Source organism: Alligator mississippiensis, chromosome 11 (genome assembly GCF_030867095.1).
Source record: "Alligator mississippiensis isolate rAllMis1 chromosome 11, rAllMis1, whole genome shotgun sequence".
NCBI lineage: Eukaryota > Metazoa > Chordata > Crocodylia > Alligatoridae > Alligator > Alligator mississippiensis.
The window spans coordinates 3,808,177-3,826,877 of NC_081834.1; the positions used below are offsets into that span (position 1 = coordinate 3,808,177).

Sequence of the window (18,701 nt, forward strand, 5' to 3'; positions counted from 1 at the left end):
GGAAGCATCTTTCAAGTTTAACATACAAATGTTGATGTCTATTATTCTATAATGTGAAAAAAAAATGACATTTCTTATTTATAAAAATAGACAACCTTTTCCTTATGATTAGTGTCAAGCTGGTTTTGGATGGAAATTGGAATTCAATTAAAAAGGCAGAAAACCAGTACTTCTAAGTAGCCAGGTGACTCAAAGACCAACAGCTCCATGCTCCGTTTCAACCGGCACGATCACAACACGACTTATCGCTATGGGCCTGGGTCTCGGGAGCGTCTCATCTGCCCCCAGAGGCGCATCACGTAGCACTTGGTTTCCCTGCTCTGCCTGGCTCTGCGGATGCACTCGGGTGGTAACTAAAGTTTGCAAGGTCTCTTGGAGGTCTGCATGGGGCGGCGAACCTGAAATTCGGAGCCCTTGGCTTCCTTCTTGCTGGCACATCCAGACACTACGAGCTCTTTTCCCCCAAGAGGACCTCCATACTATCTACTCAAAATGAGCATACTGCAAGACCCTGGATCAGCCCACTTACTTGAATCCAAGACACACCAGCAGCACCTGGGAGGAAGCTATTTTTGGTGACCTAAAATTCCAAAATTTTAGGAATTTGGTGACTTAAGCCTCCTAAATTTCTGACCTCTTTTTTTTTGTGGCCAAGGACACTATTTCTACAAATCCCGTGTTTCCTCCAAGCCTCGACGCTGCAGTCTGTGCTGCAGGGCCGATTCAAAGGCCGCTTTTGGTTCTGGGTCAAATATTATGGTTCTGGGACAGTTTGCTTCTCTGACTCATACAAACTGTCTTTGGGACCTTGCTTCGTTGGTTTTAGTGGCACTGAGGCCTGCGTCGAGCAAGTAGGATGCAGCATTAATTCTCTAATACTTGTAATATCCCTCTGTGCTCTCTCTAAGTCTCTGCCCCATCTCCTCCTCTCTTACCCACAGCCCTCAAAACCTGCGCTGCATGACACGGTCTTATGCAGGCGCACAACAGCTCTGATTTTCCCATCCGGTACCAGGTAGGTCCTTTATTTATTCCGGGGACCAGCTCAGTGTGCTCTGTACTTAATGGCTGCAGTCCATTTATAATTAAATAGCAAGCAGGATGGGGGGGGAAATGTTGAGTGTTAAATAAGAATATTTGTTTAAAAGTAGCGAGGGTTTTTTTGTTGTTGTTGTAGCTACACTTTAAATATTATTTTTAAAAATGCTGTTTTAAGCGGAGAATAACACACTCCAGGGCATGTAGTTGTAAAGATATATATACGCACTTCCCCGGTACTTTTAGGCACTCACCCTTTGGCCTCGGTTTTATGACTCTACACCCTGGAGTGGTGTTATTGCTTACAAGCATACATATATACTTACGGGTGTATGTGCGATCTGCAGATGTTTTATTTATAAGTGGCAGGCCTATTGCATCATTGAAACACGCATTTACAAACAGATATAGGTTTTATGAAACCCTATTCCGTTGTTTTAATAGCTAAGCTATCCAGCCATGGCATAATAGTGCACAAGGTAAATGTGTCTACATCTCTGGAACCTGTTCCAAGTTTTCTCAGATGTGACTAACTGCAAGGTTTTTCCAACCATCAAAAGTTAATAAAAAAGACAAAATAAGGCAGTCGAAACCCTTGGTGCTGAACACATACCACACACAAAGCAGAAGGGCTCTGATGAACTCGAAGGCCTCGGTTCAGCGAGATACTTAAGCACGTGCTTAACTTTGAGCACGCGAGTAGATCCCCTAAAGTTAGTACGCTGAACATTAAACTCAATTCAACAACGCAGGGCCCAAACGGAGACGGACAGGAACGGTGGGATATCGGTCTCCCGGGGCAATTTCAGAAGTAAGCCTCCTACTGGAAACCAGCTGCGGTACAAAACTTTTTTTGGCTCAAAGCCCATAGCACGAAGGCAAGTTGTGCATACATTTTGTTAGCTTGTTATCGTCCCTTATAATTATTCATAAGCCTACGATGCAAAGACAATAAACAATGATACTAATTCCCCATAAATCTGTAAAATACATTTTGCAGTTATAAGCAACATAAACTATAAGGGAAATTACTGCAGCACTTTAAAGGCAGGGAATAGTCTATGAAACATTAGCAGGGGTGGACTATAATTATTATTTACTAATGCTAGGTACAAGCATAATTCGAACAGCTTGTGCATTGTCAAATCAACACTCAGCACTAAATAAATGACCATTTGGGAACTGTTGGGGAAGAGCTCTACCCCAGTTACTGCATGACTAAATAAATGCCATTTGCAAGGAGAGGAGGCTGCCTCCGAGCAGAGAGCACAGCACTGGAAGCCTTTCTGCGGAAAGACCAAAGACACATATTAACTGGATCTTTGCTGGCAATGTAATTTCATTCCATGTGAATAGAAGTGAAAACAGTGGCAATAAGAAGTTCCTGTAGGATTTCATTAAAAATACAATGCACTGACCATCTCCTCTGTTTTCAATCTTCAGATCTGGAAGGGTTATGAGTGGGAAATGATGACAAAGAATGACCTACATTAAACCGTAATCCCCGAACAGACAAACGGAAAGACCTCTGCGTTACGCTTCAAAATGGTTTGGACGGAAATCTGATCCCTCCAGCGGACGTCCCTGGTGAAACCCCGGCCCCGTGGCGGACAGTGGCAAAATCTGCACTCGCCCTTTATTTCGGTGCATGTTTTGCAGCTCTATCTTTGCCGCGCGATCTAGAAACACAAAGTTTCGACTGAAATTTGCTCGCGGTGGGAAGACGATCAGAGACACGTCTGCATACCTTCATCAAGCTTTCATACACGATGTACATCTGGAGATCCACTTACCATTAATTCTTCAGGTGCTGGCCTCTCCTTTGGTTGCTTTCTCATGCTAAATATCAGAAAACAAAATGTTTACATATAAGCATATTTCATTTGCTTAAATATTGAAGACTTCTTCCCGTATCCCAGGCAGAGCATGCCTGGAATTTCAATGTACTTCTTAACTTTCTCACATACAGCCTGACGACAGGGGTCCTAATAGTGGCCGAAATGTTAATCGATGTCTCTCTCCCTTTTTCTCAGCTTTTAATTATGTTCAGTGTTGCTGCATCCTTAATAAAGCTATTAATGTTCCCAGGTGCTGATGAAAAGCTTCTGTAAAATTTGGGCTGGTTTTCTACTGGGCTGCGTCCATTTGGCCATTTGACGATGACGATAAAGTAACGGGTCCTATTATCCCTTTGCAAAGCAGGTCAGAGGTCCTGCAAACTGCCAATGAATGATCTGTTTTTCATGCTCCTTTTCCATTCCCATCCCCCATTTGCCCTTTACATTTTTGTGTCTACTGTGTTTATTATCGTGGAGTTATTTAAAGACAGCGATTAGTACAAGCAAATCAATGGAGAGCGCGTGGTAAGCTGCTCTGCGCTGTGCCGTCATTACATAGCTCCACACAAGGAATATACAAACAGGTGGGAAATCTCACTCTACCACTAAACAGCTATAGGGTAACACCCAGTACCCTGGGGTTTCTACCTTCATTTTTCCACATTTATTTCCATTACACTGCAGGTGATAGTTCATTACACAGCATTAAGCTGTTTATAAGATCATGTTTCTCATCCAAATAGTCCTGGTTTTCTGTGCAACAGGTGCAATTAGCTATTGTAGACTGAGCTTAGCTGCATGAAGGAACACAATAACATGGCACGGAGGTGACCATCAGGAGCTGCCTACTGACTAATTGGATTACTTCCAAACAGCCAGTGTTTATGGCGTAACTGGCATAAAGTCATAAAGTCTGACGCGCCGTTCGCCTGACATGCCTGAGACTTATTAGGAAATGACGGCTTAAATGGAGTATAAAGCAATTTTTGCGCAGTAACGCCTCAGACCATATTCTATACGTTGATCTTAATTATATCCCAAAATATTAAACGATCTCGCAGTAAATGGGAGCTATTAATGACACAAAGGACAATTTGTGTTCCTTATAAATAACCACGTGCACCTCAAATAACGCGCACATTAAGCAAGTAAAACAAGCTGTCTGAAGAGAGGGTTGGTAACCGGTCTAATCTGACACTCCAAAGTAGCTGGTTCTCCTGGGAAAACAAGGCTATTAGCCACCATCATTTAGGCTTCAGTTTGACATCTGTGGAAATTTTAAACACACGTTATCCTTCCCTCTGCTTCAATAAAATAAAATTGATACTACATCTGATTAATTTTTGGAAACAAACAACAAAAAAGGTACAGCCCCTTGCACGTCGGCGAGCCCGCCTGCCACATCACTGAATGCCGTGGCTGGCTGTACGTTGCACCTGTCAAACATGCGGTTTGCCTTGTATAAACACCGCCCGCATATTTATTATTTTAATTAACTGGTAAATCAGAGAGTTAATTCTTCAGGTTCAATCCCATTGGCTAGGAGAATCCTGAGAGGGAGTTTCTTAGAATTGTTTCATGCATAATGTATTAAATGAGCTGAATATTCATTTTACCGACGCTGCTTTTGGCCCACTGGCCGTGGTATGGACCTCAGAACTGGAAAACGATTTAGGGCATGATCTACCGTGGCCGAGAGAGCCGTGGGCCCAATCGCCTCAGCCTCAGTGCTTTGGGTGGGAAAGTCCATTAAATCGCCCCCCTTGTAAATACTCTTCGGTAGTGGAAATGGGCCTCAACTGCACTGACGACATGCATTTTGCCAGTTGACACCAGCTTGGCATCCGACCCCCAAAGCACCTTTTTACCAAAAAGTTACGTTCCTCAGTTAAAAACGCCCCGGTCCTACAAAGTTCACTTGCAGGGACTCTGCCTCCGCTTCATCACGTACGAGGCAGCTCGTTAGCTTTCTTAGCAAAAGAGATATTTAAAAAATAAGCCTCTCCTCTCTCCCGTTGGTTAACATAGGTAGCACTAAGGACTTGAACCTTTTGCTGCTCAGGACATTTATTCTTTCAGCACGACGTCCCCCCTCCCCACCCCCCTTTCTTTTAATTTAAATGGCTTCAGCTGAACTGTTCGGCTCAAAAGCAAGAGAAAATGCCCTATGGGGTGTTTGAAAACATGACTCACAATAAAAATTACTTACTGAAAAACCAATGAATTAATCAAGGACATTGTTTACCTTTCTGGCTATCGCGGCTATTTTATTTTATAAGTGATAATACCGCGAGCCCCGAATAATGAAGTTATAAATACGATGATCTGTTTGCATCCCTCCCTCCCCTCCCCCCTGAATTTTTCAACCAGTCTCAGAGCACAAGAATGCACCCAGACTCACGGTGGTTTATTAAAACAGGAAAAACCCTCGTAAGGACTTTTACGACCCTTTGTGTAAATAACGTTTACATAATTTAAACAGTTTGCTTAGCTTTGCTGCCCCATCTGCCCAGGGCCCCCAAGTCCCTCTCCTCTCAGAAAGGATGCAGGGAAAGCCATAAGGTCTCATGGAGCTGCAGAGTTAATGGCATGTATCATTTACATTGAGGGCATGGCATGTTTGCGAACGGAGCTTACCATTGAGTGATGAAGTGTACAAATGGCTCAGAGAACTCCCCAACTGGAAGGACGGGCGATTCCTGTGCTCGGTTCAATAGGAGAGAGAAAGAGAGTCAGGAGAAGTGGAGACAGGGATATTTCAAAAAAAAAAAAAAGGAAAGCAATATACCATTAAAAAAACCCAAAAAACGAGTAAGCCACAAACCCTCCCCCCTGCTTTTTCACACGGAGAAATAGAAGGGAAACGGTGCAAATTCTTCCGATTCTGTGGCACATAACGCTGAATTTCAAGTAATGAGTATTACACAATGGGTAAAAACATGTGGAAAGACACTGAGGGGAGGTGAAAAAAGGACAATGATAGCCACAGGGTAGAAAGGAAGGTAGGGAAAGTGTAAATGAGAAATTAATGATTATTTAAGTAACACACAAATGGTCTTGTAATTAACAAAGAGCTGTGAAATTATTCTTGTGCTGACCTTTGTTTCTCTCCCTGCATTCGCTATTTATTTACACTCATGTTTATTTACACTTATTCATTTTAGAGCTGTCCTCATATGCGCGGCGCCGGCGCCGCTTTAAAAGGGGAAGCAAAAAAAAAATCCTTAAGAGAAATAAGAGAAATCGGAGGAGATTTGCCAGGCTGCCTAAATTAAACACCGCATATTTATGAAAGCAAATAAATTAGGAGCAGATGAAAAAAATGACATCGACGGAGAGCAAACAACATTACCATTTGCAAAGGAGAGCTTTGCGAATTTAGGAGTTTTTCCAAGAATGACAGAGAGCTCCAGTGTGTTTATAGTGTAACAGCTCAGGATGTAATGAAATTACACTGCAGAGTACTTTAACAGTGTCATCTCATTAGACCTACAGTTGGAACAAGAGAGCCACATAAAACAGGCAGCTGCAAATGACTTCATTCTCATCTATTCTCATTTGCTATTAAAAATACCTTTCGGCGGCTTTTTTCCTCCCTGACATCCCTACACAAAGTACCCTGCAAAGTATGATACATGCACCTATTTAAATTAACAAAGGAATGACTTATTTTAATCTCACTGTGCTTTGGAGTGCCTTGGCCATTTGGATGAGCAATATATCATTACATACAACCTTCCAGCGCTGCAGGCAAGAAACTCAGAGCGTGCAGCATTTGGTGAGAGCCAAACAATTTCTCTAGCACACAACTGTGTCAAATGCATGCATGTATTCATTATTGAGAATGCGAGGAAATAGCTTTGATGTAGTGGAAAAAAGAAGATGATAAAAGCACCTCTGCAATATGTGTGTCATTATCAATGGTGGCAGATAGATACAACTGCAGAGCCTCCTATGTGATTAGTAAATATACATATAATTGCTGTGGCCAATTATCAGAAAAATGAGATCGGTAATTACAAGACAGAAAATTAACTAGAACTCTTATTAAGGCTTTGTTTCCAATTCAAACAATTGGAAACTGCTGGAAAATACAATTAAATCAAAAGTAACTGAAGAGTAAAAGGGGAAGACAAAATTGCTTTACAATTTTCAAAGAGTTCTATTAAATACATGGAGTGCTTGATATCACGGGCCTGAGCTCTCTTTGAACTTGGCCTCAGACAGGGAAAGGCTACGATTTCTAAACTTATAAACAACATCCACCTCGGAGGTTTCCGCTGCAGAGCAAAAGTAACACAAGGAAATAACCGGGTGGTTAAATCCCCGCTAGTTCGGAGGATCAGAGGCACAAATGACTTGAGGGCAAGATGACAAATGCAGGGCCAAATTTCAGGCTTGCTTCTACTGCACGGAAATGGGCTGGCGTACACTTCCCCGGGGTTTCTGCTCTTCAGCCAGTCTTCCTATACCCGCAGATAATGTTAGCAGTGGCCGTGATCCTTGTCCCTGCGTGGAACGAGCGGTGCAAAACCACTTGATGGACAAACTGGTCCAAGCATAATTCACGCAACTTCACGGAAACGGTGAGCCGGGGGCAGGGGGTCACGTCGGACCCCTCCGGGGAGCCAGCTGCTGCTCCAGGAGCTGTCCAGCGTCCTGATCCCACCCTGGCTCCCAGCGAGTTTCACCAGGGCTCGTCTTCCAAGAGCCGCCAGCCTAGATAAATTCCTGCCGGCAGGAGGAGGATGGGCAGGCAGCTCGTTCGCACCTATCTGTAGGCGATAATTTCTGCAATCACAAAGGGATTAACACCACAGGACCTGCCCAGAGCCGAAGGAAACGTCATTATGAGTGTGGAGTGGAAGGCGCTGAATTGCGCGGCGGCCTTTCCGACGCTCCCCACTTCACTTCGGTGTTCCCACGATAAGCGGAGTCCAGGGTGGAGGCACGAAACATTACACACACCCACTAAAACACCACCAGGCTCTTACCAGCACAGCACCGTTAAACCTGATGAAGGGTTTTTAAATCCAAAAGCGTGCTAAGAAAATTTTTCCCAACTACTTAAGTTGGTCTAAGTTAATTTTCCCAATTATTTAAGTTGGGAAACTCCCAACTTAAATCTCCTATTTAATAAAAGAGATCAGATTCGCCCAAAGAACCTTGTCTGCCAACACCATTCATGCCTTTATCCAGCAACTTTCAGGGTACAACACAGCAGACAGGACCAGTAAGGGGCAGCTTCACCTGGCGGTGGCTCTGGGCTTCCAGTTCCTAAACCATGAGCCTAAATAGGGCCCAGACACATACAATAGTCTCGGGAGCTGCACAGGCATCCAATGCAAATGGACAGGTTCAAACTTGGAATGGTGTCCAAAAGGAGCTGTGAGTTGACCAGAAGTGGGGTTGTCGCCCCCCCAAAAGACTGAAAAGCAAGCATACAGAATGAAAACTGTCAGTCTCATCCAAGCTCACTTTCTCCTGCCTACCTTAGGCATTGATCGGCTAGTACATTGGTCTCAATAATATCCAGCTGATGCTATATATATATATATATATATATATATGCATGCTCAGGAGCCAGAAGCAAGAGACAGGGGGGTCGAGATCCCTAGGCTGTACACAGGATGCTTAACTACAGACTAATATGGTCTCTAGATCCAGCACTGAGGGGCTTTTTTGGGTAAGTGGCACAAGTGAACATCTACTACATGGCAGCACCCCTCTTTTGAGCTGGCTGGGAGTTTCTGTCTGCAAGAATTCCTGTTCAGAAAATGCAGGTTTGTGGAAACCAAAATTGTTGAGTTTCTTTTTGCTGGAACGTGCTGATTTCAACACTTCTGCTGGGGACAGTTGCCCAGGGCCAGCCAGGAACTCCAGGCTGAAGCCCAAGCAAACCTCAAAAGAGCAAGCGGCCCAGGGGTCACTCACACGGGATGTGGGTTCGCAGCCTCCGTTCTGAATCAGGCCCTAAAAGGAGTTATTAAGGGCAAAGCTCACCCATCTGCAGGCTAGATAAGGAACCCGTGTAAATTAATCCCAACTGGGAGCGACGGGGGCTCTGCCTGGAGCTCAGGCCTTGTGGATTGGGTCTCTGGTGACTTCCACTAGGACAGAGTACTCTTCGTGCCTCCTGCGAGCCGTACCCAAGCGGTGCTGTCATGTAGTGGTGACTCGTCTTTGACCTTGTCTAATATTTCTGCTGCTGGAATTTAACACTCGGTAACACTGGAGTCTGGGAAAAGATACCTCGTCATGAAATCTGCTGCGGGTCAAAGTGGCACTTGGAAATGATGATTAGAGACCAATGAAAGGTCACATTTTGGGGGTTGGGGTGGTGGGGGACACACACATGTTTCTGGCAGTCGCTGAAATCCCATAAAGACTCCTGGAGAATACTTGCTAATCACTTGGGCCTCATTACTACAGCTGATATGAATGAACTAATGAATGAACTGCCACAACCAGCCAGCTTGATAGAGCCATCATTTTGACTTCACTAGGAAAACACAAGTGACACCTATGTTTTCATGGTGAATTTTATATAAGTCTTGATATGATGTTCTGTTAAACGGCACCAAATGGAAAGCCCCAGGAGCGCTGTGTGCAAATTAATACCTTTATTTTACCTCTGAAAATGCAAGCTGAAAGCTGCTTTACAGCTTGCAAGAGAGGCAGGAAGCTTAGCCTCCTCTGGAAAAAAAAGAGTCCAAACACAGCAGACAATGAACCTAACTTCTTCCCCTGTAAAATGTTAAAAATCTGTCGCCACAACAGCCTACATCCACTGAAATCATAGCCGCTGGAGGTGGGAAACACACACTGGATTATCCTGTGCAGGCCCTGGAACAAGGACCTTCCTATTTGATGTAAGGACTGTTTGCTGTACATAGTTACTAAATTAAAAATGCTTTGCGCTTTATTTGCAAGAATAGGATATTGCAATGAATAGGATGCTGCAGTTGCCACCTGCTGAAATTTGAGCAACTGCCGTGTCAGAACAGGAACAAAAAGAAAAAGGCAGAGAAAAGCTAACCCAAGCCAACACATCTTACACTGTGCCCTAAAATTCAGTAAGACTCGAGTCTGGGGGACTTGCAAGGATGACAATATGATGAAATAAAACAAAGCTCTACACATCCCTACCAGGCCCAAATAGTCAACTCCCTGTAATTCGCACCCTGCATAATAAAAGGTTCTCAGGTGTGTGCAGTAACTTTATAGTGATTTTCCCACATCCGTTCAAATGACCTCTCTCGCTTCCTTCTGCCAAAGAACAGTTTTGCCTTGTACTGATAAAAAAAAACCTGCCGCTCAAAATTTGAGGGTGGGGAAGAGGCAGGCACGCCAAAAACTCAAAAATAAAAAGAATTAGCAACCTGAACTTCCCGTTTCTGCTAGAACGCGGTCCCGTTTCATCAATACCTCGCAGATCACAACTCAAAGCTGGCGCTGGATTTCTACTTCCAAATGATCAGTTTCCAAATATAACGATTTACTAATAGGAAGACTAATACAGCCCTAACCACTGTGCCAAATACAAATACAACCCTTAGAGACCGGTGCCAATCAACATTATAAATTCAGGAGAGGCTTTCTTCTCTATTTCTCATTACAGAAAGCACCATTGTCCTATGGATCAAAACAGTGAGACTCGATGCATACAAAGACGACGTGGGTCTCAGTGGTTTTGGAAGCGTGTGGTCAGCCTGGCTCTCAAAAACAACTGGAATGCATCTGTGGAGCGAGCACACAGAAGGGCAATAGGAGAAAAAAAAAAAGAAAAAAAAGTTTGAGTGATGCCTTTGCCTCGTGAATAATGAACAGTTCAGGAAGGTCAACCCATTACAAGTGAAACCGTTTAATTATTAATTATGCACAATCTATGAGCAAAAGGACAAGTTCAGAATGTTTAATGTGTGGTAGCTCCAACTGGACCCTCTCTTGGCATTTTGTTATTAGCACTTGTCAGCAAGGTACTCAGGCATAAAGAAAAAAGCACAGCAGCAGAAAATCTGAGCTGCGGGGAGGCAGGAGGGCCCTCAACTTCAAACAACTGCTCCTGATATTTGATTTTGAGAGCGGCAAGTCTCCGGGACGGACCTTATCGACTTCCACGGAGCGCAGGTACAGCGCCGTCTCTCAACGAAGGCACAGAAGCACTTCGTCAGGCGGCTCCTTTCAAACCGGAGAGAGGCAGTGCTGCCGACTCCCGGCTGCGTGGCTCTGCGTCTCTCCGGAGATGCCAAACTTCCTCTCTGACCCATGCCCTAAGGATTTGGGCCTCACTCGCTACCCAGACTGAGCTCCAGCCTGTTCTGGGGACGTCGAGCTTTGCCCGAGAGCGACCAACGCTCGCGTTAGCTGCAGAAGAAATGCAAGCGGCACCAAGGATCAGGCTCTAAATCATGCAACACAGGGTGGGAAAGTAAAGGGAGGAAGTGCATTCGGCAACCTTCTGCTCTTCCTCCTCAAGGGCCATTCCTCTGGGGAGTCTGCATGTACTTTGGGCCGGATGACGGCTCCCAGGAGGCAGCACGCCCGTGCCACGGTTGCTCTGGGTGTCATGCTCCTCTTGCAAATGCTCTCAGGCTCATTTTGATGCCCAAGCCCCACAGACTCTGCCCTGCTGTGGGCATATGCTAATGGGAATCGGCACACTGCCTTCACGGTGAGCTGCTGCAAGGAAGCGCGACCCCCTGCTCCATCCCATTCAGCGCACGCCGGTGCACGGGCACTGCGGGGTGCAGCTGGGCAGCGCAGTCCCGAGCGCATGTTTTGAGCCGTTCTCAGGCGCTCTGCCTTGGGTGCACTTCTGGCAGGCGCTTGGGGATCTGCTAGCTCACCGACACGGCCTCATTGCCTACGTCTGGGGCACGCAGAGCAGGAGCGAGTGGGTGGGACGTGCTCGTCCCCAGCAACCTCAGGCTCCCTGGGAGGCTAGTGCCGACGTGCCACCACAGAACAGCCCCACGGCAGCGTGGCTCCTGCCAGGCCAGAGACTGCAGGGTGCTGTGCAGAGAAAGGCATGCCCTGCCTGCTCCGTGGGAGAGGGCGCTTGCAGGTCCCAGCTGGCCCCTGGAAGCAGAGGCTGTGTCCCCACGGCTCAGGTCCCGAGCCCCTCCTCTCTGAAGGTTTCAAACCTCCCCGTTCCCAGAGCTGCTTCTCTTCCAGAATCGCTTTCCCTCTGGGCTTGTGTCTGTGCAGAAGGAGATGCCATGGTCCTCTGGCTCCACAGCCACGAGAGGGATGCTGTGTTTCTGCATGCCAGAAGCACAAGAGGGGTGCTAACATCAGACACCAGACCGAATGCATGTGACACTCCTCGGTTTCCCTGGCATCCTCAGGGTTTGCAAGGATCATCTCCTCCTCCTTTTTTTTTGCCCTCTTGCATTACACTGGGCAAACTGGGGGGTGTTTAATAAATGACTTGGCGAGCTGTACAATGCAGAGGCCGGGGAGACTCCATCCCAGTCCGCCGGGCAAAAGCACGGTTATGTGTGCTCCTGCTTCTCTGCCATTATTTTAAAATACACTTTCCAAGAGCACACGGATCTCCACGCGGCAGCCAACATTCACCAGGAAAGGCACAGCTGCGCGTGAGCCCCTTGCTCCAGATAACAGCTCAAAGAGCCCCATTTTGGATGCGCCAGAAGCCAAGCCAGGGGTGGCTGCGCGGGATAACCGCACCGCAGCCAACCAGCCCTTCACACGTGACCGAGGGATTCAAGTATCGCACGCGCTCAGATGCACGCCGGCGAGGACAACTTCCCTTTCCCGATATCCCTAAAAAAAAGGAGCTGCTGACTTTCCACTAACAATCACCCTCCGGAGTAATGAGGTTTGCAGACTGCAGCTCGGCCTGGAGGTGGCTCAGATAGCTGGGCTTACGGCATTTCTGGATTGCCCCAATTATACTACCGCCCCTGAGCTGGAAGGTGAAAGATGATTACATTTCTGCGCTGGGTCAGCCTCTGTTCTTTCCGTAGCAGTAGATTGCCAATTGTGACAAATTATACGTGGAGGCATTCTGGTTTGAAGTTTTGCCTTTTGGGACTTGAGCGTCAGCAGCAAACTCATTTATTTCAGGATCTCCAGCTGGACTGGAAGCAAGGTTGAAAGGCCAGTGCTTTATCCACCGACTACTGAGCCTACCCCTACCACCTCCAATGGAGTAAAAACTAGCCATTTGCCAAACACCCCCAGCCACCACCTACATGCTGAAAAATGGTCTATATTGAATATATATATATACACCCCCCCCTATGTATCATCTATACAAAATATGAGTATATAATCTCATTTGAATATTTATAAAATTAATCACGAGATATTATTTCGAGCTACTCAGCTGCCGTTCTCCTCTTGCTGCGTTTGCTATTGGAAGATGTTTTTCATAGCTGGGCGTCAGGAAGAAGAGCAGTGTTAATTAACATTAGGAATAACCTACATGACATCTACCTTTTGCCAAGCTTTGTGCTTGTTAATGTGGATCTCTGAAGGTCTTTTATTCCTTGCAGATAAGCGTATAGGTAGCTGGAAAACAGGTTAATCTTTTAACCGTAACTGTAATTGCTTTCTCTCTAAAACAAACATAAGAATTTTTTCTACTCATTGCAGGTCTCTTGTCGATCATAAGCTAGCAGAGCACAGCAGTGTTTTGGGTAGACACACACACACACGTTTCAAATAGCTAAGGCACAGCAGCGTGAAACACAGCCTCTACCTGTTCACATCCAAAGGGACTCACTTGAAAAACTAAACCCATTTATTGTTCCCTTTTTTCCTCTGTATACTCCCAATGCATTTTTATTGCTTTTTCATAAAACACTGCTGCAAATAATCAAGCATGACCATTGACATCCACAAGATTGAGTTTTAGGAACCATTAAATGAGCTCGCCCTCTTGGGAAGGTTCTTGCTCAGGTTGGTCTAAAGGTAATTATTCAGCAATTCCTACCTGTGGTTTTACCTTGTTCTTATAGAAGTCTCTGAATCTCATACACTGGTAAGGTCACAGTTTCTGTCTCAATAAAAGCACAGCCAAAAACAATTGATCCAGGGCATAAATTATGATGGATAAACATTTATTCTGACACTACGCTTCCTTTTGTCTTCAAAAACTTCATACAGAAGTTTTCAGGATGAAAACACAGGAGTCTGTGTATCCATTCAACAGTAAAAAAGAGAGAGAGAGAGCTCCAGCAATGGAAAATGAAGCCTTGTTTAGCAGAGATCGTGTGGAGTCTGGTACTCTGTCATCTAGGAAAAACAAGCATGGAAGGACCAGTAAGGTCAAGACATCAGATGGTCAAAAGGGTTAAGGTTTCTCATTTGGATCACACCGCACATCCGGCGTATATTTAAGGAGGTGCCACAGTGCCAAATAAAGGGTTGAATTTAAGCAGGAAAAGAAGAACTGAAACCACTACGCGAGGTGTATGTGTTTGAAGGATACGTTGATTTGCCTGGACATTTTTTAGAACTGACTGACATTTGAACACTTGATATCTCCGCACTAAACTTGCACGAATGCTCATCTCTGCTTTTAAATGTCCCTGAATATTGGACTAAAAAAATTAAAAGGTGGTGGTGGGGGGAAAATCCAGAGCTCTTCATTTTGGGAGAGCCTGTGAAGTTCTTGAACTAGATCAAGACCCCAGGCAAGAAAAGCTGGGCGCCTCTGCAGAGCAAGGAGGGGGTTAACAAGACATTTCAAATAACATAGCCAAAATATAATGGAAAACTTCTAGCACCCTGCCTGTGAGGGTGCCAAATGTAAGTATTTGTGATGAAAACTAATGGCACTATTTTGAAAGTCCTACTAATTGCAAAGCACGCAGAGATCCCAGGGCTGCAATGCTACCAACTCATGCGAGTAGTCCTTGTTCTCACACGGTCTCATTCAGGCCAACACCCCGTGTGTGACATCTCGCGGGCAATTTGTTTCAAATCTCGCAAGCAAAAATTTCTGATAGAAACCAGGAAGAAAAACGGTTCCTCTCCCTTTTCCAGCCTGGGCATCACTGAGAGGAGATGGCATTTTTAAAGATAAACCAAGCTGTTTTCCTGCTGAGACTAAGGTACAGAAACTTTCTTCCCAAAAGGCACGTCTTTGAGAAGGTTACGAAAAGGGAAGGGTTAGAAGTTGGAACTGAAGCTTAACTACAGTGCTTGCTACCACAACTGCTTTCGCACAGTGAAAACTGGTTTAAAGCAACCACCCAAGGGGCCGGCAATAATTGGTTTCCTAGTAGGGATACTCCAACTAAATAAAGGTCAAACCAAATAGCCCTGGAGAGCTTGGGGATAATTTAAGTAGTTGTTTAAGAGAAAGGACTGCCTACTGGATGTGCTCCTTAGCACAAGTTTCATCTATCTTGCCGTCTCTGGACGTGCAGCTGACACCCATGAAGCCAACAGACAGGTGGGTGGAAGGATGGAAAGCCGACAAGCCGCAAAGCAGAGAGCTGTCAGGTTTGGCCCCCTGGGATTTGACCGTACGGACGTGAAACCATCTATACGTCGTCCTAAGGGCTTATCTGTCTGGCAGCCTGGACCCGTGCCAGCGCGGTCAGGGTTTTGAAGATGTGGCATACAGAATATGATCAAAGAAATACCCAAGTCGCACGTGGACTCCAGCGTGCGCTGCACAATGCAGAAGAGGAGAGTTGTGGGTGCGAAGAACTGATGTCGCTTCCTGTTTGACTGACTTCAGGACTAACCCCGAAGCCTGGAAATTTAAGGACGCCCTGCTTAAATTTTCAACGGACGGCTCTCAACGCAGCAAATGTGAGGACGCTGCGTTACAGTCAGCACAGCCGCCCTGGGGTTATTCTCTGGATAGTGAATTAGATGTGCTTTACGCTACCCCCAGCTTTCAGCAGGCTGCGGACTTCTGTAGGAACGGTGCCCTGATGGCAATTGTCAGGGGTAATGCTGATGGGGTGGCAGCTGGGCAAGGCACAGCTGGGGTTTCTGGCACCTGGAAGGTTGTGGGAATTGTGAGCGCTGAAATACTTAATAACGCGGGCGGACAATGAAATGGTAATCTCTTGGTTTTAGTATCAGCCCACCAAAGTGAAGGGACGTTACGTACTTCTCAGAGCTGTTACTTCAGGAGTCTCCAAGCAGCACTGCGCTGACTGGTCCCAGACTGCTTGTGTGTCTAAGTCATCTTCAAAAACAAGAAGGCTAGAAACAGGGGTGTTGTTTTGGGGATTTTTTTTTTTCTAATGACTCTTGCAGAGGTGCAACCTGCAGCAAATCCTGTGGCTTTGTGTTGTGGAGCAGGAGACCAGAGCCCAGGCATTTCTCGAGCAGGCAATGGCTTCTGTTTCCAACAGATCTCTGTCCTCATTCGTGTCGGAGCAGTGCTGGCAAGGCTGCATTCACGGCAACTGATGCATGCCCTTCCCAAAAGGGATTAATCCGCGCTGCTCCCTGCTCCCACACAACATTTCCGTGAGTTGCGGATGAACTAAGTTGATTGCTAGAATATTAAATTACATGCAGCACTCCAATAGCACCAGTCTGCCTTTATTACTGGCTGTGTCGCAGAATGAACTAATGTTAACAACTATTAAATCCTCATCTTTGGACCAGGGAGCATAAGCCCCATCATGGCAGAAGCAACTGCTAGGAGGAGGATTGTTGCTTAAATGAGCATGTCCTACTTAGGGCTGGATCAGATTTCTCTAGCGGTTACCACATGTTAGGAAGCAGGCCCTAGCAGATGCATGCATCCTCCTCAGCCCCCAGTAGATAATGTTCTTCACTAACCTGCAGCATCAGAAAGGTGAAGTGGTTAATAATGCAGTGCTCACAAAAAATGACAGAGCAGGGTTTCCAGGTACGTCTCCTATCACTTACTAAAAATGTCGACTGCCTGCAGGTATATCTAACTCCTAATTAATGCAGAGAGCGGAAACCACACCTCCCGACCTGCCTCAGCCTGCGCGGGTGAAACGGGGTGTGGAAGGGACACGGGATGAGGGAGACAAGAGAAGTTACCCATGCCAGGATGGATGTTAAACTTTCCCAGTGTACCAGCCCCTCTCCATTACAGCGCGTCTTTGGTCCTGATGCAAAGGCTAACCGGTAACGGATGTAGGGGTGCACCTAATTTATGTGGCGCACGAGGAATTTGGGGTCTCTCAAAGCATGACGCTCTTCAGAGTAAGGGACAGTAGAGGTAGGACAGACATCTAAAGTAGAGAGGCTTATAATAGTTAAAAAGCACCCTTTAATGAAAAAAAAGGATTTTTTTTAATATCAGGTGCCACCTTCTGGAGTTTGTGGACAATCCAAAACACCTATATAGTACCAATGCCACCTCTCATCTCATCTACTCATCAATAAATCATATGAATTAAACATAATTATGAATGAACAGAACATTAACTTTTGGATTACTGCTGTGTTTTTGAGGAATGCATAACACTAGTCTAAAGAAACAATGATTGCCCTAGAACAAGCGATTATTAAAAAGAATCAAGATCTTAATGCTATTCGCGTTCATCATTTTTAAAAACAATCAAAACTACATTCATTTCCACAGCACTTGGAAAAGCTGAGAGCCAGATCTTTTAGGATTGAGTCTTGCACTAAAAAAAACCAGACCGCAATCAGTCTTTTCTGTCTCCCAAGGTTAGAGTCCTAAAAGTGCAATACTGTTCCCATTGACCAGAACAGAAGATACTAATATTGCTTCTAACCTACCTGTACAATTTTAGCAAGATTCAGTTATATCCATCTGCAGTTTACAAATCACATCACAGACACATTTCTGCACTGTTGAAAGTACACGGACCTGAATTCAGCAAAGCATTTAAACAAGGGCTTAACTTTAAAGCTGATGCCTAATTCCTTTGAGCAACACATGCTTTGCTTCTCCTAGTATAAGACATTGCAGATAGAAACACCGCTATCAGGAATGCTTGGGGCCGGATACTGTTCCATCTCTTGGGCCTCAAAGAGGACTTAGGTGCCTAAGTGCAATTCTGTTCTGCCTTGTTCAAGTCCCTGAAAACCCAATAATGCTTCTTTGCTACACGCCGTCATCTGGCCTTTCAAACTAAGTCATAGAAAGACAGCGAGGAAGACGGTCCATCCACCTTTTGCATTAATTGTTCTTCCAGGAGTTGAGCAGGTGGAAGAAGATCACACTTAGACACTTAACAGGTGGAACCGAATCTGGCCCTTGGTCTACATCGGGGTGGCCAACCAGTGGCCAAGTGGCATGGGCAGCCTCTACGCGTGGCATGCAGCAGACTGGGGAGGGGGCAGGCAGCACAGTGGTAGACAGGGAAGGGAGCAGAAAGCAGAGCAGCAGATCAGGCAGGGGAAGGCAACAGAAGTAGTACCTGAGAGAAGGCAGTGCTTAATGTGTGGCATGCCTGCCAAAAAGGTCTATGTGAGGCCCTTTGGTCATCTCTCCTGCTCCCTGAAAGGCACCGGTGCCAGCCGTCAGGCCTCCGAGATCCCTCCTCCCTGGATCAGCCTGGACACAGCGAAAGCCACCTGATCCACGACTCTCTGTGGGGCCCGTCTGCACGGCGGTGGGTCGCACAGTGATCTTAGGTGGAAACAAAGAGCGCCCCTGGTCCCACCGCTGCAAGCTGAGGCTGGGCCTTGTGCCACCTTTCATGTCACAGTCACTAAAAGACCCTCCTGGGAGTGGGGGTCTCTCTTAAGGGACCAAAGACCCAAATGATCCCATCCAGTGCAATCGGGAGAGAGTGAGGAACAGGTTGCAGGAGGCTCCGGGCAAAGATCTGGTCCTATCCTCGCCGCTCCTAAGCCGCCCGCTGCTCTCCACTG

At 45.9% G+C, this 18,701-nt stretch overlaps 1 protein-coding gene across 3 annotated transcripts in view; it reads right to left on the reverse strand.

Annotated features, from left to right (window-relative positions):
• Nucleotides 1-18,701, reverse strand: part of MAP2K5 (mitogen-activated protein kinase kinase 5) — a 182,996-nt gene that overhangs the window by 23,576 nt on the left and 140,719 nt on the right. For 2 of the 3 annotated variants that reach the window (XM_014606136.3, XM_006265731.4), the window contains exons 20-21: nt 5,514-5,575; nt 2,832-2,877 (exon numbers count right to left, since the gene is read on the reverse strand). The exons of the other annotated variant lie outside the window; for it this stretch is intronic. In XM_014606136.3, the coding sequence (XP_014461622.1) occupies nt 2,832-2,877; nt 5,514-5,575 (108 nt within the window). The remainder of the gene's footprint in view (nt 1-2,831; nt 2,878-5,513; nt 5,576-18,701) is intronic. 3 annotated transcript variants of the gene reach the window in all.